General features: G+C 44.6%; 1 protein-coding gene across 2 annotated transcripts; it reads left to right on the top strand.

Moving 5' to 3' along the window:
• Positions 1-2,697: 2,697 nt before the first annotated feature.
• Positions 2,698-18,863, top strand: LOC130265204 (V-type proton ATPase subunit S1-like protein). 2 transcript variants are annotated; one of them, XM_056514099.1, is made up of 7 exons: positions 2,698-2,848; positions 8,527-8,567; positions 8,992-9,053; positions 11,892-12,133; positions 15,640-15,690; positions 16,499-16,742; positions 18,244-18,863. In XM_056514099.1, exons 1-7 carry the CDS (start codon positions 2,751-2,753, stop codon positions 18,544-18,546), a joined length of 1,041 nt encoding a protein of 346 aa, XP_056370074.1. In that variant the 5' UTR covers positions 2,698-2,750; the 3' UTR covers positions 18,547-18,863. The 2 variants fall into 2 exon arrangements, with proteins under 2 accessions (XP_056370074.1, XP_056370075.1); XM_056514100.1 differs by having other exon boundaries at positions 2,751-2,839.
• The last annotated feature ends 5,316 nt before the right edge of the window (positions 18,864-24,179 follow it).

The raw sequence follows: 24,179 nt of genomic DNA, 5'->3' as shown, positions 1-24,179 counted from the left end.
TTAAGCTTTTGCTCCCAAGTGAATGAGGAATGCTTGAGAAATGGATGCATGTGGATCAAATCGCAAGGAACCACCAGAAATCCTCTCTGTGCCTTTTTCTCCATTTATTTAAGAGCCAAGAGTGCTGAGGCATTGAACAGTGACATTAGTGACCTCACAGTGCTTAGAAAAGTGTGTAGGGCTTCTGTCCTTTCCCAGGGCTGCTTAAATTTTTTAACTTAGCCATGTGTCCATTCTGGTGTAATTACTCTAACTTTAGCATCATGCATTGCTGCTGGTGCTTCTCAGAAAATTTAGGGGTTATCTTCAAGTGGTTTCTGCTTAATCCTACGTTCCCTCATCTCATTTTTCAATCTGGGATTGTCACATAAGTGTCTTTACTCCTCCTTAAATTGGATAGAAGCAGCTCTAACTGAGGACAAGCTGTTGGGGGATTTCTCAGATGAGCAGATACTCTCTGCACCCCCGAAGGAGAAATGAATTAGGATGGCAAATCCTTTTTTAATGATTACAATGCTAAAGCCCCAATCCTTCTCTAGTGTCTGGAATGCAGCAGGCAGGAGATCATAATCAGCAGAGTGAGGCTTCACTGGTGGTGCCATCAGCAGGTGCAGGACAGGGCTGGGTGTGTGATGCACAGACTGGTGTGGGGCTGTGTCCTGCCTCATTTTTAGGGGGTTTGGAACTAGATGGTCTCTAAGCTCCCTTCCAGCCCAAACCATGATTCTTAGGGGTACCAGTGTGTCCAACCCACAAATCTCTTGAGGATGACCCAGAACCAGCCCCCTGTAGTCACAGTGATGTGTGGGGGCTTTGGTGTCTCTATCTGAAACACAGACTGTGATTCTGTGGGCATTTCACAGCTCTGGCCTGGCACAGAGCTTCCCTCTGCCAGAGGGCAGGGCTGGGGGGGATTTGGGCAGGAATTGTTCCTGGCAGGGTGGGCAGGGCTGGGATGGAATTCCCAGAGCAGCTGTGGCTGCCCCTGGATCCCTGGAAATTCCCAAGGTCTGGTTGGACACTGGGGCTTGGAGCAGCCTGGGACAGTGGAAGGAGATTTAAGATCCCTTCCAACCCAAACTGCTCAGTAATTTTAGAATTCAAAGCACCAAAAGAACTGATCCAGAAAGCTGAACATGAACCAACTGAATTAGTGCTGAAGAAAGGAAACTGCTTTCAAATACTAGGCTCCAAAATTTGCAGTGTCTTGGTTCCTCATCAGCTAAGTCAAGATATTTAACATACATTTATCTACATACCATCTATGTAAAACATAGATGACATAAGATTTTATGAGACCTCAAAATACATTCAATTATTTCTGTGAACAGAGGGAGAAATTCCAGAAGAGCTTGTAAATGTCACCCTCACCTGCCTTTAAGGTTATGTCCAGGTGAGAACTGAAGCTCAGTGTGATTTTAGAGTGTCTCTGACCCTGTTCCTTTTTCCTCCTTAGAAAAAAGTTCTCACCTTGGTAAAATTTCCACAGCCCGTGTGATCATTGACACAGGAAATACCTGAGAGGTGGAGGAAGAACACAGAGGGGATGGAGCTGGGATGGAAGAGGGATGGAGCTGGGATGGAGCTGGGATGGAGCTGGGATGGGGCTGGGATGGAGCTGGGATGGAGCAGGGATGGAGCTGGGATGGGGCAGGGATGGAGCTGGGATGGAGCTGGGATGGAGCTGGGATGGAGCTGGGATGGAGCAGGGATGGAGCAGGGATGGAGCAGGGATGGAGCAGGGATGGAGCAGGGATGGAGCTGGGATGGAGCAGGGATGGAGCTGGGATGGAGCAGGGATGGAGCTGGGATGGAGCTGGGATGGAGCTGGGATGGAGCTGGGATGGAACAGGGATGGAGCTGGGATGGAGCTGGGATGTGCTGGGATGGAGCTGGGATGGAGCAGGGATGGAGCAGGGATGGAGCTGGGATGGAGCTGGGATGGAGCTGGGATGGAACAGGGATGGAGCAGGGATGGAGCAGGGATGGAGCTGGGATGGGCTGGGATGGAGCCGGGATGGAGTGGGATGGGGCTGGGATGGAGCTGGGATGGAGCTGGGATGGGGCTGGGATGGAGATGGGATGGAGCTGGGATGGAGCTGGGATGGAGATGGGGATGGAGCTGGGATGGAGCTGGGATGGAGCTGGGATGGAGCTGGGGATGGAGCAGGGATGGAGCTGGGATGGAGCTGGGATGGAGCTGGGATGGAGATGGGATGGAGCTGGGATGGGGCTGGGATGGAGATGGGATGGAGCTGGGATGGAGCTGGGATGGAGATGGGATGGAGCTGGGATGGGGCTGGGATGGAGCTGGAATGGAGCTGGGATGGAGCTGGGATGGGGCTGGGATGGGGCTGGGATGGAGCTGGAATGGAGCTGGAATGGAGCAGGGATGGAGCCGGGATGGGGCTGGGATGGAGCTGGGATGGAACAGGGATGGGGCTGGGGATTTGGCCGGGATTGAACCGGGATAGAACTCGGATGGAGCACGGGTAGAACACGGATAGATCACGGATTCCTCCGGGATGGAGCTGGGATGGGAACAGGGATGGAGCTGGGGATTTGGCCGGGGTTGAACCGGGATAGAACTCGGATGGAGCACGGATAGAACACGGATAGATCACGGATTCCTCCGGGATGCAGCCGCAGCCCCGCCCGCCCCGCTCCGTCCCGCCCCGCTGGCGCTGCCCGCTGATGTTCCGCGGTCTCCTCGCTGATGTTTCGGACCCCGCCGGGCTCCTGGCCGCCCCATGGACGGGAAGGTGACCCTGCGGCTGCTGCTGCTGCTGTGCTGCGCCGGGCCGGGCGGTTCCGAGGAGCGGAGCCCCGGGAGGAGCGGGTCGGACAGGTCGGTACCGGGCGCGGAGCGGAGCGGGCGAGCGCTGCTGTCCCTCGGAGCGCTGTGCTGGCCTTCCCAGCTTTGAAAACACCCCGCGCTAATGCACAAATTAATTATTTTGAGGCAGGCGGTGCGTTTGAGCTGGGACTTTGAAAGAATTTTGCGAGCGCTGTTTAAAATATTTTTTTTTTTCTATGCATCCGCCCTCCGCCTCATTACATTTTAATGACTCCCCACACCGAGTTTCCCCGATCCCTGGGAAAAGGGAGTTATAAATAGTATGAAAACAAGGGTGTGAAAACTCCTCCAGGAAACACAGGCACGGAAATACTCTGCTTGTGCCGAGTATTTGAAGCGTGAATTCAATATTGCAAGTGAGTATTAAACTTAGAAAATTACTGGAGATTTGGGTTTATTATTAGTAGTGCTGTTTCACCCTCTAATGAGACACAAACAGTGAGCCCAGATCATAGCAGGGGGAAGAGGGGACTTTGTGGAGCCAAGCACTAGGAAAGTGAAAACAGCCTGAGCTGTACGGGTTGAATGATGCCCAAAGTCACCAAAAACACCAGAACAAACATGCTGATGGAGGTCGCAGCTGTCAGCAAAATCTGTGCATTTGAGGCAAGAAGGACATGTGGTGATTTGCTTAAGCTTGTATTAAGAGATCTGGTAGCCAGATACTGATAAATACTACAATATATTTTCATTAAATAGCTCACTTGCTGCTCTCCTCTGCCAGTTCTCAGATTTCTTACTGCTCTTCTTAGTACAATTCCACTTTTTTATTTTATTTTTAAGCAAACAGACCAAAATCTGACAGAGAGCAAGCAGTGGAGCATAACCTGAACTGTAATGCAATAAATTTTAACAGATGAAGTCCTGATCTTGATGCCAGTGAATCACTTGAGAATTTTGCTTCATTGGGTGTGGGATTGTGCCTGCACAGTGTTAATTTTCTATGAGCTCAGTTTCTCTTTTTGTATTAAAATTGGGTGCTTGAGTATCACGTTGCTCTGATCCAGACCTTGTTGGACATTCATTAAATTACAAATCAGCCCCAGTAATCAGTGCTTTGTAAAATATTTATGGAAATCTGACTCCCTGTGTCAAAAAAAATCTGTCTCCCTGTGTCTGGTTAAAAAACCAGAAGAGCTGTGGGGTTTGTAGATATTTCTTATTGATAGAACTTACAAAGAGGTGTTTAAAAGTCAGTGATGTTTTTTGTCAGGATGTTTCTTAGAAGGAGCCAGCTCTTTCTTGAATCTGGTCTTTCCAAACTTGCACATTTATAACATTAACAACTGCACTGAAATTCCTTATGCTGAGTGTCCCTAGGACTGCAAGCAGTGCATTGCTCCCAGGTGCTCCTCACCTTTCATAATTTCAATTTTAGTGCATCTGAGGGGCCACATGTTGTTTTCCAGTTGGACATCTCATAATTTAGCTGTAACCAGTTCAGCCAGTGAGGAATTCTGCAGCTGGAGATGATCATTCTTAGGGAGATGAGCCTGACCTGATGGAAATACAGAAGTTTCTGTAGATGTGGAGTGCATTTTCCCGTCTGGTGCAGTTTATCAGCGCAGGGATGTGAAGAGCAGAAATGTGGAATTGGCATGAAAACTGCCTGTGGCCCCCACACTCCCCCTGCTGAGTGCCAGGATTATCCATGGGGCTATTTGGGTGCAGAAAATTCTGTTTACATTGAAGTCCTCAAGAGCTGGAACATTTATCAACTTTTGCAGACAAACAAGCCACACTCAGTTATCATATGTAGATGGATAATGTCATCAGATAAGAGGAAATATACACGTCTTTATACTTATAATCCTATTTAATTGGGTTTTACACTGTGATTAGTCATTCCAGTGCTTTGTATTAGGGCTAATCCAATTTCAGGTGGGTCCCTAACATGCTTGGTGTGGTAAATTCAACATACTACATATGTGCCTCTGGGAGAGCTGTTTACCAAGAGCACCACTTGTGATCAAATGAATTTGAAATTTCAGGCTAAGAGGGGCTGATAAAAGGGTCTCTAACTCAATGTGCTAGAAGCTGCTTGCTGTGGAGAATGCTCCAGTGCTGGCTAGTTTATTTTCTCTTATATATGCAATTACCATTTTTATAATCAATAGGGAAATATATTTTAGCATGTAGCTGTTTTCCCTTTTCTCGCTCTCAATATTTTTGTTTCCACGGGACGACAGGGCGCTGTGGATTCCCCAGCTCTCCTTTTTGGGTGGAAAAGCTTCTGTTTTGGCAGCCACAGTTCCTGCCATGGATCACACCCTGGTGACACCTCAGAGTGCCAGAGCAGGTGACAGAGCTGGCAGCACCAGCACCCACCGTGCCACAGGGTGGTGGGTTTCCCCTCCTGATGCTTTCTGCAGCCAGCACTGCTAATTAACACAGTAATTAGCAGGAGGGCCTGGCTGTGGGGCTGAGTGTTTGTGGTGGCTCCCAGGTCACTCTCTGCTCTGCATTCCTCATGAAAACATGAATATTTCACCAGCTGTGCACATTCTCCTCTGTGTGAGCCTCTTCAGGCTGAAAGCAGAGATGTGACATCTCTTCCACAGTGTCTGTGCCTGCATGGGGTGTGGGGGAGCCAGGACTCGTTTTCCTCAATGGGCAGTCACAAAAACAGAATTAACCTTTCCTCTTCCATAAACAGCATAGAATGCTGTCAGGGAATGGGATGAATTGCACAATTTTGCACCATTCTTCATCCAGCCTCCCAGTGTTTTAGGGCAGGTACCACAGTGTGGTGATACCCAAGCTGGAGTAAATGGCTTAATTATGCATATATGCAGATAGTGTTTAATTATGCACATGGAGAAGAGCTCACAGTATAACCAAGCATAACTAGATAGATGTATATATAGCTGCAACTAAGTATAACTAAAGTCAGAATATCTAAATAATGTACATTCATTTTTGGCATGCCCTGGTTTTGTAGCTGTCATCAGGAAAAAATTTTGCCTTTTTCAGCCTGAAGGCAAAGTCTGTCATGAAGAAAGACTGGATAAGATTAAAAAAGCTGCATCACATTATAGATCCATATTCCTACCTGTGAAACAGCCCCAGAGAGGGTTTTGTTTAAGCAAGAAAAGAGGTTTTGGTCCACTGTAGCCACACCTTTTGTTTCCTGTGTGTCAAAATCTGAATATTTCCACCCATCCCTGAAGGATGTTTGCTGTTGGCATGAGCATCTTCAAGGCCCCTTGGAGACCCCAGGCCAGCACTAACCCAAAAATCAGTGGGAGAAAGCAGAGGACCTACTCTGAAAGTATTTCTTGAAGCCACTGGGTTTTCAGAGCTGCAGTTGAGGACAAAGCTGGCTTCTCCATATGTGCATAAAACTATGTAAGGGTTTTGAAAGCAAAACCAGTGAGAGACTCCAAGTCAGAAGTAAAATTTAATAGGAAAAAAAAAATAAAATACATGCAATAGTATGAAAGAAAAACCCCTGCCAGAGTCAGAATCCAAGCTGACACCCGTCAGTCAGTCAGGGTGTTGGCACAGTCCCATTCAATGGTGGCTGCATCCTCCTGCAGGGGCAGATGTGGTTCAGCTGGAGCAGTGCTCCTGGAGAAGGTGCAGTTTCCTCTGAAGCTCCAGGGATGATGTGCAAAGGTCTGGTTTTCCTCTGGAATCCAGTGGAAAGAAGGTTCCTTGCTGTCCCAAATCTCAGTTTTTATCTGGGTAGGAAAGGCTTGGCTCCTGCCCTGGCTGGAGCATCTCCCATGGGATGATGGAATTTTATCAGTCATGCCCTGGGACTCAGTGGCCATGAACAGGAGATATCTCCTGGAGGGAGGATGGGCTGTGGGAAGATAAAGATGATTGCCCAGCTGGTTTAAAGATGGCCCATGAGCAGATAATGTGTGCCAGGAGATCAGGGTCACTGCCCCAGCTGGGTTAACAGATGGGGACAGAATTCACATTGCTGGTCACATCCTGTATTGCAAAATGAGAAAAACTGCCAGATAAATTGAGTGGAACCTTTCTGAATATAAGACCTTTCAGCCTGGCAGCAATCAGGGTGGGCTCTAGGCTGCCCCACTGCTGCTTGGGGTGTTTATGTGCCCTTGAGGATGCTGTGATGGAGATTAGGTTGGGATCACTCCTGTGTGTGCCAGGGGGTCCCAGAGATCCCCCTGCCCAGAACCCACCAGGGGAGGGTTCACCCTGCTGCCCAAGCACTCCCCAGGAGCACCAACCCCTGGCTTTGCAATTCCAGCAACTTACAGTGAAATTTGCACATAAACACTGAAAACTGCTCCAATTCCTAATATTTATATGCCAGTAAATATTTCCACAATTTTTTTTTCTGCTGTGGTGGTTTGGAAAGATGGTAAGAAATGGGGCAAAGGAAGAAGATGATGGAAATGTATTTCCATATGTAATGAAAGGTGAGGCAGGTCTGGAGGGCACTGAGGGGCACAAGCAGGGAAGGAAGGGCAGGGTCTGTGGGTTGGAGCTCTGGGAGAGTGGGAATTCTGATGGAAGGACTTGGGAAGGGGGCAGAGGCCATCAGAGGGGCAAATCAATCCACTGAAGGGGGATGCAGGTCCCAAGGAATCTGCTGCAATGTGGGAAGTGTTCATGGATTTGTGGAGAGGAGTCTGGTCCTGAGTGAGTCCTGGTTTCTTGGGCTTTGGTTTTTAGGTGTTGCTGCTGATCCTCCCTGGGAGTGAGGCCAGTGCTGAGCTCTCCTTGGTTCCTCTTCTTGTGCACTGGAACTGGATCTGTCCCATCCCAAAGCTGAGATCCCATGGGATGGGACAAGAGGAGTGATGAAGCCTTTCTACTATTGGAACCCAGAAATCTGGGATTTTTGAGCTTTCTGACACTGACCCCCAGGAGAACTCTGCTTTTGACCTGAGCCTTGGAGAGGGATTCCAAATTTGAGTGATGGGGTTAAAATCACTGGTGTGTGGTTAAATAGAGTGTGTGATCTCACATGGTGGAAGTTTGAATTTGGCATTTTTGTAATATAGTAATAGGTATGGGACAAGAGTGAAGGTTTTGGGTATTGTCTCTTTCTGTCTTCTTCCTCCTTCTTCATGATTTCAGGGAGTTTTTGGTTAGACTTAGTTAGCAGTTAGGGCTGCACTGAGGGTCACAGGAGTTTGGTTATTAGGTCAAAAGTATAAATAATATAGGTGTTAGCTCTCTATTGGATTGTTTAACTTTAAAACACCTTGTAACTAGCTGAATTCACTCTCCATTTTGCTCACTTTTAGCTGGCAGCTGGAAGTGTTGAAGAATTCTCTATACTTTAGATAAGATTTAATAAATAACCAAGCCCAAACATGAAAAAATTTGTCTCCTTCATGTTTTTAATCCTGACTCTGAGTGAAGGCAGAAGAAAATGAAGACAAGCCAATAATTTGGTGGTGCAATTGTCACATTTACATTTTGTCACTGTGGTAAGGACATGGGAGTGCCTGTCAGGGCTGGTCCAGCTGAGTGAGCTCTGAAAATGAGACACTTTTAGGAAGGCTACAGCAGCTTTGGGATAATTTGGGATAACAGCCTTGTTCCTGTGGCCTTCACCAGCCAGGGACCTGCTTTACTTTTGTTCTGTGGAGTGAAGCAGCAGCAGGACCTTTCCCCACTAAACTTGCTGCAGAATTTAAATTCAGGTGCTGCACAATAAATATTTTTCTCCTCTCTTCTAGTTCACATGAATTTTCAGATCAAGATTCTCTCCAGAGAAATGGTAAGGATTTTGGTGTGCTCAATCCCTGGATACTAATTCTGTTAGTGTGGCTGGAGATTTCATTCCCAGATGCTGCTTCTTTTTTGGCATTGGAAACTCTTCTGTCACACACTTTTTTAAAACATAACCTCTTACAAAATATCCATTAAAGTATTTACCTGTTAAAACAATTGTTTATTGTCCAACTCCAGGATGTTGTGAGAATGTGGAAGGAAAAAGCCTTTTTATTTAACCAAATGAAAACAGAATTAAGTGTATTTGCTGCAAGCCAAATATTTGCTGAAGCAAAATCAGTAATTCTGACATACGCATTTTGTAAAGAGATAATTATAGCTTGCATAGGAATGTGCAAGATTTTATAAATGTGTTTAGAAATGGATGTTTATAATATGATAATAGTGAAATAACACTCCTCCTTCTGCAGGTCAGCACTACAATGGTCATGTGAAGCCAAAGTTTAATGTCAATCAAGTGGCAATTCCACAGGTAATGTCTGGGGGACTGGATCTGTAAAGTCTTTTCACAGCACATTTAGATTTTTCAACTTACATTTACTTTAGAAAGTAAATTTGTTTTACTTTGTTTGCAAGAAACAGCCAACAAAACCAGCTAAAACGTTGTGATGCAGTTCTGCCTCACCACTTGTAAAATATTCTCTCTTTTCTGAGGACTGAGCTGACACCTCAGGTGCTGCTGCTGGTGCTGGCTGGCCATGGGTTTGGGCACAGGATCCTTCTGGAAGGATAAAATCCTCATATCCATATTCTGTACAATGGGATTTGCTTGCTGTGACCAGTCTTGATCTCATATCAGCTGGTGCTGAAGGAAGAGCTCAAGCAAATCTTTTAGTTTTGTTGGGTTTTTTTTTGTTTTTTTGTTTTTTTTTCCTGAGGCCAGGCTGTAGGTCTCATCAAAAACTGAGCATAAAAGGGTTCCTTAAAAAGAAGCTTATCAAAAGTGATGCATTCCAATGTTGGTAACAAGCTGAATAAATCTCTCTCATATGGACTTCTGAGGAGACAGCCTTGTCATTGGTGTAAATACACTCACAGCCACTCAGCACATTTCCTGACCATGATCTTGCCTTGCTTTCAGCTTGTTGCTGTCAGTGCTAAGTAAGTTTAACCCTAAAACATCCTTGTGCCAGATGTGAGGCCCAGTATCCAAAGGGATCGTTCAGGGTCTGAGCTGAGAGTTATGGCTTGCTAATCTAAACAGCGCAAACACACACAAGGAAAACCTCTCTTTAAACCAAGACAAAACCTTGGGGCTTAACTGGTGTCCCTTCTGGAACCTGGTAAGATGCTGTTTATGACTAGGATTCAGAAAACCTTTCCTGTTTTGATGTGAACTTGCAATCATGTCACATGTTACAAACAGTCACGCATATATTGTGTGTGTTTTCCTATTTGGGTGGGACAGGTGACTGGAAACCTGAGTGTGAAATCTGAGAATGGCAGTTCAATTCTTTAGTTCTTTCTGAGCCCTAAGTCAAACTGTCCTGCTTGATAGTCAAATTGTCTTTTTGCTATGAAATTTGGCTTTTAAGGGGTGGCATTTTTCTGGTGTCTGCAGATGACCTGGGAGCTGCAGTCCCTGGGTTTTAGTCCTCCAGCTGATTTTGTAAAAGCAGGGATCCCTACTTGATCCACCCCATTCTGCAGCAGGCATTTCCCTGATTTAAAGCCATGGTGAGCCAGGCTGCCTGCAGCCAGGTGTGAACTCAGACATTTCTCTCACCTGGACATCTGCCCAGTGCACTTCCAGCAGGGTGGGCTCTGTCCTTGGCACAACCTTAGTCCTTTCCAGTGGCTGAAGCAATTCTCAGAGGTCTAGAGAGACTCCTAGAGAGTCTTCAGCTGCAGGGAGCACCTTCTGTGCTGGGGCTGGATGTTCTGTGAAGTGCCATCCCCGTGGTGGTGAGACACTAATTTTAGAAAAAAATTGGGATTTTTGTAAAAGAAATATTTGCTAGAATTAATTAAAGCAGATAGATCAATAGGCCTTGCTGGAAATAATTAAGAGTTAGTAGTTAGTTGAAAGAAACTGGACTTGACATAGTTACTCAAATTTATATGGCTAATTGCTTGTCCTTTCTATGTTTGCTCAGCTGGGTTTGCAATGAGAAAAGGAGAAACTGATAAATAGATCTAAAGAAACACAAACAATTGTGAATCTCTTACATCTCAAAACCAACTCAAAAAGTCATGAAGGGAGTAAATTTGAGATCTCCCAGAGATTGTATTGTCATCTGTGGGAGGGTTTGAAAGTTCAGAGTGAGGAAGACTTGCCTTATTTCATTTTTTATGACCCCTCCCCATAAAAAAGACCACAGGCACAACTGAGAAAACAAACCAAGCATGCTTAATAGCCATTCAAGCTAATTACCTCTTATGGTTTGAAATCAAAAACAGTGAGAAACTCCCAGTTAGAAATACAATTTAATAGGGGAGAAAAAATACATGCAATAGTACAAAAAAAAACCAAAAAACAAAAAACCAAAAACCACTGACAGAGTCAGAATACAACCTGACACCCCACTAGTTAGGGTGGTGGTAGCAGCCCAGATGAAGTGGTTTTGTTGAAGTAGTGATCCTGTAGAAAGGTCTGGTAGCTCTTGTCCTCTGGGATCCAGTGGCAAAGGCTGCTCTGGTGTCCCAAATGTCAGTTTTTATCTGGGTAGGAAAGGCTTGGCTCCTCCCCTGGCTGGAGCATCTCCCAGTGGGATGATGGAATTTTATCAGTCATGCCCTGGGACTCACTGGCCATGAACAGGAGATATCTCCTGGAGGGAGGATGGGCTGTGGGAAGATAAAGATGATTGCCCAGCTGGTTTAAAGATGGCCCATTAGCAGGAGATATCTCCCACAGAGATCAGGATCACTGCCCCCCCTGATTTCAGCAGATGGTGATAGAATACACACTTTTGGGCACATCTTTACATTGTAACCTAGGACATTACCATAGGAAGCAGGGAATGGGAGGTGCTGGTATTGTGAGTACGTAATAATTTAAAGTTTTTGTTAATAAATAGACTCTGTAATTGCTTGTGACTTTGCTGTGTGTTTTAGGGGGTTACCCCATGCAGCTGCCTGGTGCTGAATTAAACATACACTTTCTAACTTTCAATTGTTACAGAGTCTTTTCTGTGTTGTAGTTGGATATTGGTACTAGATCAATACTCATAATTTAATAAATCACTGTGAAGGGATACAGCCAAACATCCCTCTGCTTCCTCCATCCAGGGCTGGCTCAGGTCCTCTGGTGGGATTTTAACCCCTGAAACCACGTGTCCTGATGGAAATCTTTTGTGTGGTCCCTCAGGTTGCCAGCCACAACTGGAGCAGGGCAGGGCAGTGGGAAGGGGCAGCCTGGCGGCCGTTCCCCCACAGCCACTCCAGCCCCCTGAACGTCACCATCAACGGCACCCCCTGCATCCTCTTCTGGGCCAAGAGGATCCTGATCAGGCTGGAGAACCACACCCAGCTGGATCTGACAGAGAGGACGTTCGGTGTCCATGCCACCGTGGATGTTGGGGACTCCAACTGCAGCGAGGACAGCGCCGTGTAAGGGGAATTCTGCTCTGCTGCTGTGTCCTGGTTTGGAGGACAGGTGTCTGCCAATAAAGGCAGGAGCTTCTCTTTGAAATGGAGAATATAAACCCCCTCCCTCCAAATTATTATAATTTTGAAATTAAGGGGCTCTCAGGCAAAGAGATGGGAATTAGGAATAACAGTTCTTTACTAGGAAAATTAAAATAGCAATGCAGTATTACACAGAACAATCCCAGCCCTGCCAGAGTCAGAATCCAAGCTGACACCCGTCAGTCAGTCAGGGTGTTGGCACAGTCCCATTCAATGGTGGCTGCATCCTCCTGCAGGGGCAGATGTGGTTCAGCTGCAGCAGTGCTCCTGGAGAAGGTGCAGTTTCCTCTGAAGCTCCAGGGATGATGTGCAAAGGTCTGGTTTTCCTCTGGAATCCAGTGGGAAGAAGGTGCCTTGGTGTCCCAAATGTCAGTTTTTATCTGGGTAGGAAAGGCTTGGCTCCTCCCCTGGCTGGAGCATCTCCCATGGGATGATGGAATTTTATCAGTCATGCCCTGGGACTCACTGGCCTTGAACAGGAGATATCTCCTGGAGGGAGGATGGGCTGTGGGAAGATAAAGATGATTGCCCAGCTGGTTTAAAGATGGCCCATGAGCAGATAATGTGTGCCAGGAGATCAGGGGCACTGCCCAGCTGGGTTAACAGATGGGACAGAATTCACATTGCTGGGATACACAGAATTCACATTGCTGGGATGCACAGAATTCACATTGCTGGGATACACAGAATTCACATTGCTGGGATACACAGAATTCACATTGCTGGGATGCACAGAATTCACATTGCTGGGATACACAGAATTCACATTGCTGGGATACACAGAATTCACTTTGCTGGGATGCACAGAATTCACATTGCTGGAATGCACAGAATTCACATTGCTGGGATACACAGAATTCACATTGCTGTATTGCAGCCCCAGACATGGTGGGACTGGGGCCACCAGATAACCAGATAGCCACTCTGGGAGCTGCATATGGGACTGATGCCTTAAAATTTTAGCTTTTATGTTTTTCAAATCCTGTGCTGCATTATTACATAACTCTAAGCTCCATTCAGAGTGTTCAGAGTCAGCCCAAGGTGTATCTATCAAATGCCTTTAATCAATACCCAGTTTATTCTGTAAATCTTGTCTGGGCTCTGTTCCAGGTAGCCACTCCAAGGCATCAGGAGAACTTGCAGAGCCCCAGGTTTTTTTTTTCTGATGCAGTCCTGCCCCTGCAGGCAGCAGGGGCTGTGTATTTTAAACACCCAGCCTTCTGTGGACACACACATTGTGCAGTGTGGTCCCTCCTTGGGGCAGCCAGCTTTGCTCTCAGTGCCCGTGGGGCTGGAGCTGTTGGCCTGTTTCACCTCCAGCTGTTTTACACAGCTGCTTGTGGGGCTGGAGAGGGGATCCCAGGCTGAATGTGGGGTTTAGGTGCTGCCCATGACTAATTATCCCTTCATGGGATGTGTGCCAGTGATGCCTTTTTGGGACTACCTAAAATCAGAAGCCAGACAGGGGAAAGAGAATAAAACCAATTATATTTATTGAAGGATCTTCAGGTACATTTAGCCCACCCAGGGCTGCACCCAAAATGTACAATAGGTTATGAGTTTTCACACTTTTATAAGTTTGTTCCATTTGCACATTAATAATATTAATGGGGGTTGATCTCCCAATTACAGCTGCAGGTAATGAAGTCATTTCCCCAGGTTTTCTCCCCAAACTCACTGTTGTTCCCATCTCTGGGCCCTGAGGCAGTGAGGTGTCCTTGATTCCCAGCCTGGAGAGGAATTGTTGTGTCTGACAAAATGGGAGAGCAGCAGCAGCACTGGGTGTGGAGTTTGGAGTTACACACCAAAGGACTGCAGGGTTACAAATACATTAAAAAAAAAAAAGCCAACATCCTAAGGCATCACCAGCAGTGCTGCAGAGGTGCAGATCTGTATTAGGGCGGTCACCCCAAATCCCAGGCTGTGCTCCCTGAGGTGCTGGAGACAGAGTGGGTTCAAGTTTGCACAAGAGTGTCTGAAAACCTGAGCTCTGCACACCAGCCTGTCAGTAATTTCTTCAGGACCAACAGCATTTAGCAGTTGAGAATGAGATGCATTCAGCAAAATTTTGCTTTTTATGCCTCTCATGCTGGGTGAGGGAGACCCCACTGCACCCAAAATCCTCCAGAGCCTTGGCTGCTCTAGGAAGGCAGGTGGTATTTTTGAATTTCCTCTGCCAAGTGCCTGAGTACTTCTCTCCCCTCTGTGCAGTGTGCTGGTCTCATGGCTCACACCAGATTCACTCTGGGAGGCCTAAAAATCAGGAGGTAGATTGCTAATTACACATCAGCACTGATTCTACCCCTTAAAGGAAGTTTAAACAGGTAATGACACACACACCAATAAAAATAACACGATCAAACACAACAGTTTCATTTATTTCATATGCAGCATTTCACCTGTACATCTAAATATGTTTTCACTGAAAGGTAGGTGTTACCCCTTTGTGATTGTACAGCACAGAAATTTTGGTGAAGTTACTAGAAAGCTAAAGGTGAAATTGAAAAAGAATCCAGCATCACAATATTCAACAAGGCAGTTTGAATAATTCATCATCAGAATGTGAAATAATCCATCACTCTTTTGGCAGGCAGAGGTAGAGAATAGAATAAACTTATGTCAAAAGTAAAAAAGTGATAACAAACATTCCTCCCTCTCTTCTGGCCTACAATTTGAAAATAATGTTAGTAAGTATTTGAACCTAACAGAAAATAAACTAAGGCAAAATTAAGGGTTCCAAAGCACAGAGAACCAGATATAATAATCCAAGATGCTTTTTTTTTTTTTTTTTTTTTTTTTTTTTTCTGTTGAATGGCACATTTGCCTTTGTCTAATCCTTAACTAGCTCTGACTTCCCTTGGTAATAAAGGGATGGTCTGGGTTCAGTGTCCTGTCTTAGGGGACCAGGGTTACCCAAGAATTCTGGATCACCTGTTAAATTGTGGGGCTGGCTGGTTTTTTATTTTGATTGGGTTTTCGTTTGGTTTAAAATGTTTTTGTTGTTGTTGATTTTTCGTTTGTTTGTTTTTGTTTTTATTTTCTCTGGTATTATTCAACTTTAATTTTGGAGGCCTTTCAGAACCTGCACGCTTTCACTATGTTTTTTTTTTTTGGTCTTCCTTGAACAATGAGAATCTCCATGCAGGTTTTACCCTGATCCTAATTATCAGCTAAGGTGGGAAGTAGTGGGAATGAGTTGTGTTGGAAGTTAAATGTGAATTTCCATTCTTTCTGGGTAGTCTGGGCTTCATTCCAATTAACAGGTGAACGAGTGTTTTTCACTGGAGGAAGATTTAATCCTTTCAGGTTTTTTCCCCACGGACTTTAAGGGTAGACTGAGCAAAAAACTCCATGTATAATTGAGCTTAATCTTTTTGTGCTGCTTTTTTCTCTGGAGGTTTCTGAATGTTACTTGCTTTTTGACCTAGGCTTTCCCTGAAGTTTGGTGACATTGGCAATCTACAGGGACTTGTTATCAGGTAAGTTCAAATAATAAAAACCTTACCAGATAAAAACATGTTAGCATACATTGTTATGCAGTTGTTTGGGGAATTAAAGAGAATTTGTTCAAGCAAAAATAATGTGAGAGATACTGTTGTATAACTGAAACACTTCCATTCAGCATGTCTGTCTGTCACCTGCCTTGATTCATTTTTTTCCTTCTGCATTGACTTTTCTACTCGTGGAAAAATTTGGGTCATCTCTTTTGTGTAGAATCTCCCCATGTCTCAGATTTTAGCCAAACCTTGCTAATTCACTGCAGACTGGGCATCAGGCTGTGACCTACTTTATGTCTGTTTCTTGTTGGTAGAAGAGAACAGCGTTTCTGGATAGGTGACTTTGCACACACCAGGTGGAGGCACAGCACCAGTGTTGCATTCATAATTTCCCCAGTAATTAGGGAAAATCCCCTCATGTTCTTGCTTTGTGGGAGAAGCCAAACTCCTTCAGCTGCCACAGCAAACAGCCTCAAATCACAGGATCCCAGGATATTTGGGGTTGGAGGAGATGATCTGGCCCATCCCCGTGCCCAGGCAGGGACACAGGAGCGTGTCCAGCCGGGCTGGGGTGGCTGCACACAGGGACACTCCCTGGGCAGCTGTTCCAGGGCTCTGCCACCCTCTGTGGGAAGCTGTCCCTCCCTTTCCAGACTCTGAGGAAGGAGCAAGAGCCCACCCTGGCACAAACCGACCGCAGCGTTCCGCCGCGCCAGCGCACCTCACGGATTCCAGCGCTCCAATTTACCAGCTCTGTCTCCTTTCCCCGCTCCCCTCTGCTCCTTCCCAGGCTGCTGCTGACCACCAGCTCCTACCAGCTGTCCGTGCAGAGCTGGTTCAGCCTGCAGGGCCTGCAGCTGCTGTACAACCGCTCGGAGCAGGCCACGTTCCGCGCCCCGCGCATCCGCGCCCCCGCCACCGCGTCCCTGCGCTGCCACCGCCTCAGCAGCCTGCACAGGCACGAGGCCCTGCTGCTGCCCAGCTCTGACACCGACCTCTCCCACCTCTGGGAGGTCACCTTCCTCGACTTCCAGGTGCTGCCGTGGGCTCCAGCCTGCAGGATCCCCGGGTGGGCTCAGGGGAGGGTGGTCACTGTCCATGCTCGGGTCGCACTCGTGCCTTACCTGGGATGGCTTTGGGGCTGCCAGAACAGAGGGCAGGCAGCATTAAGAGGATAAAAAGCAATTATATTTACTGGAGGACCTTCAGCTTCCATCCAGGGGCTACACCAGACTGAACAACTTTTATAAGTTTGGTCCACTTGGGAGTTAATCTCCCAATGACAGCTCCAGGTACTGAAGTCATTTCCCCAAGTTTCCTCCCCCAGCTCACTTTTGTTCCCATCTCTGGGCCCTGAGGCAGTGAGGTGTCCTTGATTCCCAGCCTGGAGAGGAATTGCTGTGTCTGACAAAATGGGAGAGCAGCAGCAGCACTGGGTGTGGAGTTTGGAGTTACACACCAAAGAACTGCAGGATTACAAGTACATAAAAAAAATAAAAGCCAACATCCTAAGGCTTCATGTACAGCACAAAATAGAAGCTAAGAATCTTCCTGTCCTAATTAATGGCTGTTTTTTGTAGTCTTTCTGTTGTGTTCCCTCTAGTGGTGAGTGAATCTAATTTCCTGTCCTTACATTACTCTGAGCTGAGCTCTCAGCAATAACACCACCACACACCAGGCACGGGGCTCATCTCACTTCACTTTGGGTGCACAGGAATTGTAACCTTGTGCCCTGATTATACTGACCCCAGCCTGCCTCTAAAGCCATTGGATAATTCCCCTGACCCATCTTAAATCCTTATCTTAGGATGAGATTAATAATCTTCTGAAAGTGCCAATTCTTCTGTGTGTGGCAGTGAGGGAGCTTAAGAAGGCAGGACTAGAGTGTCTTGCATTTAGATACTTGAATCAGAGGGCATGAGGAGCTGGGAAAGGAATGGAAAAAGCTGATCCCCTTTTGCCACCATGTGAAAAATGTCTGTGGGCTGATTTAGTGGGGCAGACAGTCAATTCCCTGCGTGCCAGAGTGCTAAAACCCATATTAAAACAGAAGCCACGAGTGAAACTTGGTGTTTTCCATAGCTGGGTGTGCAGCTTCTTTTAGTTTTGCTGCCACATACCCCCCGTGTGGAACTGGTGGTAGAGAAAAACCTTGTCCTAGTCTGGCTCTTGAGGATATTTCCTGGTTTGTCATGTTGGAATTCATGCAGTCTGACTCTGGAGACTCTCAGCAAGTGGGGCTGGAGATGCACAGCTGACAGGAAAGGAACCAGGCTTGCAATTAAACATTGTTGTGCCACCAAGAGTGAGCGTGGAAGGTTTTGTTTGGAGCTCAGCCTCAAGTCCTTTGGGCTGCAGAGTGGAGGGGATTAGAGGAGCTGGCAAAGACTGACCTGGATAATCTCTGAGCATTAGCCACAGCTATCAGTGGGGGACACAAATTTGCAGGGTGCAGGTGCTAAGCCAGAAATTCTTGCTGCCAGATTAAACATTTATTTTATTTATTTGACGTGGTCCCTCTTGTTCTCCCTGCAGATTCAAGGCTTTAATGTTCAAGAGGGGCATTTTGCCTACGCCAGAGACTGTGCATCCTCCTTCTCCCCAGCAATCCTGATGGGGTTGGTGATGTCCCTGGTCCTGCTGCTGGTCCTGGCCTATGCCCTGCACATGCTCATCCACCTGAAATCTCTGGACAGGCACTATGAGTGCAAAGCTTCCCCTGCCTATTTTGCACAGATGAAGGACAGTGACATGGGGGATGAGAAGGAGCCACTGAGGAACAGTGGAAATGAGTCCTATGAACTCAGGAACCAGCAGTTTGGTAAAATCTACATTTAGCAGCTGGTCTGTCTCAGTGGAACGAGGTGTTTTCTGCTGCTGGCACTGTTCTAACATAGTCTGTGCAGATTTTTTTTACCAGCTGATGAAAGGAAAACTAGGTAGCAGATTGTTTAGCCAGTTATTCACTGGTAATCATCTCAAAGATGCCTTGGGAAAGAAGGTGATAAAAAAAATTCTCCATTGTGAGTGGGGGATATTCATGTTGTGGGGCTGAATCCTGTAGCAAATATCAAAATGCATAGCTCTTCATCCAAGTCTTGAAGAGAGAATCTGTAATGGACACTTTGAAATTAAATAAAGGTTAAAAAAACCCCAAACCAAACTCTTGGCTTATTTTTTCAGAAGGCAGAATTTTCCCTAATTTTATATTTGCTCTGTGTCCTGACTAAGCAGCATCAGTTTTTTCCTCAGGATGTGTTTTCCTTTTATTTCCCGGGTCACAACCCCTCCTTTTTGCCCCCATAAACTCCTTTTTCCTACTCTGGAATCTTCAGGGTGTGTTTGTATGCACTGCCCACATGAGATATGCTGCAGGGCAGCAGCAGCCTGGTGCTTTTCCTGTGTCTAAGCTGGAGGTTTACCCTGAGGATCTGATGGGAAAACACCAGACATCTGCTCACAAAGGCTTAGCCTCAACCCCCAGCTCAGCCCTGTGCCAGGAGATGGATTATGAGCATTATATCCTGTAATTCCAGGTTAATTTCTTTCCTACCAAATCCCATCAGTCTCCCTCAGGACTTCTACCTGAATGGAGATTGCCAGATGGAAAATATGTGTACACAGAGAGCTGGAAGCTGCCAGCAGTGAAAAGGATGCTGTGATGTTATTTTCTCTGCTGCTTCTGGGGATGCTGCCATCCCACTCATCTTCTCTCGTGTTAGAGGCAAATTTGGGAACTCCAAATTAGTCATAATCTGGCCCTGATTTCTAGAAAATAAGAACAGCAATGTCCTTAGCACTTGTGGTGCTTTTTTGTTACAAATAATGGAGACCCCAGCGTGGCAGAAAATCAATCAAAGCCACATTTGTGAGCAAATGCCTTTTTTTAATTTTAGATTACAGAATCAAGTAGTTGTTTGTGCTGCAGTGGTCTTTGAACACCCTGAGAGGTGTCCACACATATCTTGCTTTTTAGTGCAGGTGACTAGATGTGGAGTCCTAAGGGATTAGGAAAGCACTTCAGAGGGGAAGAAAAATAATATTTGACACATAAGCAGGTGTAATAGACAAACTTTTGAGGACTTGCCAAGGCTGCCAAACTTTTATCTGTTGCATGAAGGGAGCAAGCAGAAGCATGATTCTGACCTAAAATTCATTTCCTTGCATGGCTTAAATGGGTAAATCAGCAGCATTGCTGTGAGAGGTTCTGAGACTGGCAATAAGGGAATTCTTCTTTTTCCTGTTCCTCGCTCATGTTTCTCTTTTTGCTGTTCCAACCCAGCCATGTTCCCTTTGCTTTTCCTTGGTTTTCAGGGTGAAATCTGCTCGAGGTGCTGCAAATCCCCAGCATGTGCCAGCCCAAACTTTTTGGTGCAGAATTTCAAGATTTGTGTGTGTGTGTGTGTGTGTCACACCCAGCCCCTCCTGAACAAGAGGCAATAATTCCTGCCTGATAACTCACAAGGGAAACTTCAGAAGTGAAAGAGAATGCAGATAACAATGAAAGAAAAACAAAAAACAAACAAACAAAAAAACAAAACCAACAAAACAAACACAAAAATAACCAAAACAAAAAAAAACCAAACAAAAAAAACAAAAAAACCCAACAAAAAACCCAACCCAAACCAAACCAAACCAAACCAAAAAACCACAAAAACCCCCAAAAAACAAACAAAAAACCCCCAAAACAAAATGAAAAACAAATAAAAAACAAACAAACAAAAAACCCCAGCAAAAAAACCCCCAACAAACCAAGAAAATAAATTATTTCAGTTTATCAGTTTTTTTTTTTCCTAAGCCATGGCATGACTGGGATCTGCTGGGGAGAGGAGCACACATTGTATTTATCTCTGCTGTGACTTTCTGTGTTGCAGCTCTGCCTGGTAGTGGCAGGGGATTTTCCTCTGCCCCTGTGTCATCACAGTTCTACTCAAATGACAGAAGGATTTAGAAAGGATGAGTACACTAATTGAATTAGACAGGAAATAAATTGTCCATCACAAGGAAGGATGAGCCATATATTTGTAAGGAGTTTGGTGGAAAATGCACCAGAGGGAAAAAAAAAAAAATTGCAGTTTCAGTCTCCTGGTGTAAAAGCAAACACCCAGGGCTGAAAAACACAAAAATGTATATTCTTACATTCCCAGAAAGCTGTGAGCCAAACAATCCCTATCAAATGCACATTTTGGAACAACAGAGACATTCCACTCCCTTGGTCCTGAAACAGAAAATTAAATTTAAAATTATTTGTGTACTGCAGAAATAACTTACAGTGGCACTAACAGACAGATTTATAAAATACAAGCTTTTTTTTTTTCCACATGCATAATTTCATTTCTGCATGAGAGCACCTCAGGCTTCCCCATGTGTCTGTGTTCACTCAAACAAAAACCTGACAGCATCTTTTCAAAAAGGCTCAGTGTTTCAAATTCAGGGTCCCATCCACTCCCACTCAGAGCTAAAAAGGAAGATTCTCTCTTCCTTTAACTCAAACAGGATAAATTTCACAGACTGTCATAACACTGAATTGAACAAATGATTACATTTGTTCCTCATACATTTCATCTGCAGTGGTTAAAATTTTGTATAATTTCCCCTCACCCAAATATTTGACAATTCTACATTGGCAGGGAACTGGATTTTCAGGCAGCACATTAAGCACTGCTGTTTGGATGAATTGGTGGAGTTTTGGCTTAATTAAAAATGCAGAAGGAATAATCAATGTCACTGTAAAGGCAGGGACACCAACCTGTGCCTGGCAAGTAACACTGAGTTCCAGGCAGCCAGAAGAAACAGATTTATTTCTTCCCTCCAAGCTTTTTAAATGGTGACATTTCACTCTCATCTTCAAAACACTGATTCTTGCAGCTTTGGTATTTCTGTTTTTTTTGTTTTTTTTTTTTTTTTTGTTTTTTTGTTTTTTTGTTTTTTAAATCAAGGGTTTCCAAAAAGCTGTGTGTAATTCCCATTTCAGGAACTTTCCCCAGCAGCTCATTTTCAGGGTGGGTCTGTTCTTTACCATTGCTGAACACCTCCTGAGGGGTTCTCCATCTCCAGTAAACCTTGTGACATGGCATTTAACTGGTGTGTTAACTTGAAATCTGATTTAATAGTTCCTAGGCCACCCCTTAATTTGTTTGCTATAACAATACAGTAAATCAATAAAAAAATTGATGTTACAGGGAAAAACTTGTATAAGAACTCAGAAGAAAGTGCTTAATCTTGTATATGTGTATATATATATATATAAATATATATATTAAAATATATATATATTTATATATATAAAAATATATATTTATATATATTATATATATTTTATATATCAAATATATTCTTATATATTATTTATATTTTATATATATTTTTTTTATTTTTCCCCACTTTTTTTTCTTCAGGCTGATAACTTGTCACAAATCAGAAACTGCAAGTTGTTTCTCCTGAGCCAAGTGTAAATTTACTCATGACTCACTTTATGTTCAAAGCCTTACAAAGAGTTTCAGCTCCTGCACATTTTGCAGCTGCCTCTGAGTGCTTTTTCTGGGTGAGTTTTTTTGGTTCTGGTACCTCAGCATGGCTGCCTAAATACCTGAATTATTTATTATTATCTGGTTATTGCAAATAATTTCCTGGCCTGTTTGTAGGTAAGTGCTGCTGCTTGGGAATATGAAGGAATATTCACTTGTGGTGGAAGCTGGAAAAGGAAGTTTTCCAAGTAACTGGCAGCTTTTCTGCCAGAATTATTTCTGTTAGTTTTCTCTTATTAAAAAAAAAAACAACCAACCAACAAACAAACAAACAAACAAATAAACAAACAAACAAAACCAAAAAACCAAAACAAAAAAAGACAAAAAACCAAAAAAACAAAACAAAAAAAAAACCCCCAAAAAACAAAAACAAAAACAAAAAAACACCAACAAACATCATTAACCTTCATCAAAACCCTTCAAACCAAAACCACACACACACATATGAAAAAATCCCCACCAAATCTGAGTTTTTCAGCTCTGGTCATGATTTCCCATTTCTCTTCAAGCTACAGCTGGTATTTCCAGTGAAAAGGAATTTGCAGCATTTTGTCTTATCAACAGTGAGCAGGTTTTTCACTCCCAGCTGCAGTTTTCTGTCACAAAACATCAGTCAGGGCTCTTCAGGAGACTGCAAATCTCTGTTCCAGTTACACCCACAGCTGCCCAGATGTGGAGCCTGATAGAATGGAACAGTTTTAACTTCACTTCTTGAAAATCCCCCCACTCAACCACTCTGCAAGCACAGCCTGAGAAATGGAGTGTGGGATGTGACAAATCCTGCCCCTAATCAGCAAAATGAGTGGAAATCCTTAAACCTGTTCCCAAATAACCACATCCTCTTATTAATTTTATTAATTATTATTAATAATTTATTGTTCTTCCTGTTTCAGCTGGCTCAAGGTGACTTGGCTCCTCATACAACACAGGAAAGAATCTTAAATCCCTTTTGTATTATTTATTTTGTACCTTTTGATCCCTTTGTTGCCTCTGGTCCCACCTGGGAATTTTTAAGGGTTGGAATGGTTTGCATAAACACAGTTACAGTAAAACCCATGCTCTGAAAAAGTCCCTTGGGATTGCTGTCCCATACACCATGCAGCCCCTGGAATTTTGCAAAACCCTGCAAGGAAAAATCAGAAAGGTGCAGAATTACACATATAACCTTGTAGTGGTGTTGGGAAGATTAATGGGTCACCCACAGAGGGGGAATGACAGTGTAAACCTCTCCAAAGGCAGATTCTTCATGTCATTAACGTGATCAGGGAATCTTCATTTCTCCTGAAAATCTGCTTAGTGAATTACATCAATCCCTGGTAGCAATTTGTGAGCATCATTCTCCAGTGGTGCCTGAACAAGTTTGGTTCTGCTCCTTTGGCTAGGAAGACATTTCTGGGCCATGTTTAATATTTTCTTTTTGTTGCTCTTTGTTCTGAAGGTTTAAGGGGGAACTCATTTTATGTGCAAGATGTGCAGGATCTGGGCTTGACTCTGGGACTCACTAATTTTTCTTTTATCCTTCCAGACTCTGAAGTGAACAAATGGTTGCAATTTTTAGAGGTTCATTGGGTTTTTTTTTGGTGGTCCTTTAAGAGACCTGAATAATTCTTATAATGTCTGAATTATTCTGAATTAGTAAAATCTCATCAATTCCAGGACACACTGGGAAGAAAAGCTGGGAATTTTGAAGGAAATGCAGGTAATAAGTGAAAGATGAATTATGGAGAATGAGACCCCCAGTAAGGGAACATACCCAGAGTTTTGGAGAAACTTTGCCTGGTTGTGATTAACTCTTGGTCTGCTGAATCAGCTCCCCAGTGGTCTGCAAACCATTTTAAATGCTGTGTGTGCTGCTTTGCTTTATTTACTCCTATCATTTCTGGCCTCATTTAAAATACAGGAGGCAGAAACACTGGGGAAGCCAGTGGGGATCTCTCCAGACTT

This window comes from Oenanthe melanoleuca, chromosome Z (genome assembly GCF_029582105.1).
Source record: "Oenanthe melanoleuca isolate GR-GAL-2019-014 chromosome Z, OMel1.0, whole genome shotgun sequence".
Classification (NCBI taxonomy): Eukaryota; Metazoa; Chordata; class Aves; order Passeriformes; family Muscicapidae; genus Oenanthe; species Oenanthe melanoleuca.
Note: the sequence above shows the minus strand (reverse complement) of the source record. Positions and strands in the feature narration are given on the sequence as shown.

Coding starts and splice junctions, on each gene's coding strand:
- LOC130265204 (XM_056514099.1), top strand. CDS start 2,751: ATGGACGGGAAGGTGACCCTGCGGCTGCTGCTGCTGCTGTGCTGCGCC. Junction 9,054..11,891: donor ATCAAGTGGCAATTCCACAG/GTAATGTCTGGG, acceptor GTGGTCCCTCAG/GTTGCCAGCCACAACTGGAG. Junction 16,743..18,243: donor TCACCTTCCTCGACTTCCAG/GTGCTGCCGTGG, acceptor TTCTCCCTGCAG/ATTCAAGGCTTTAATGTTCA.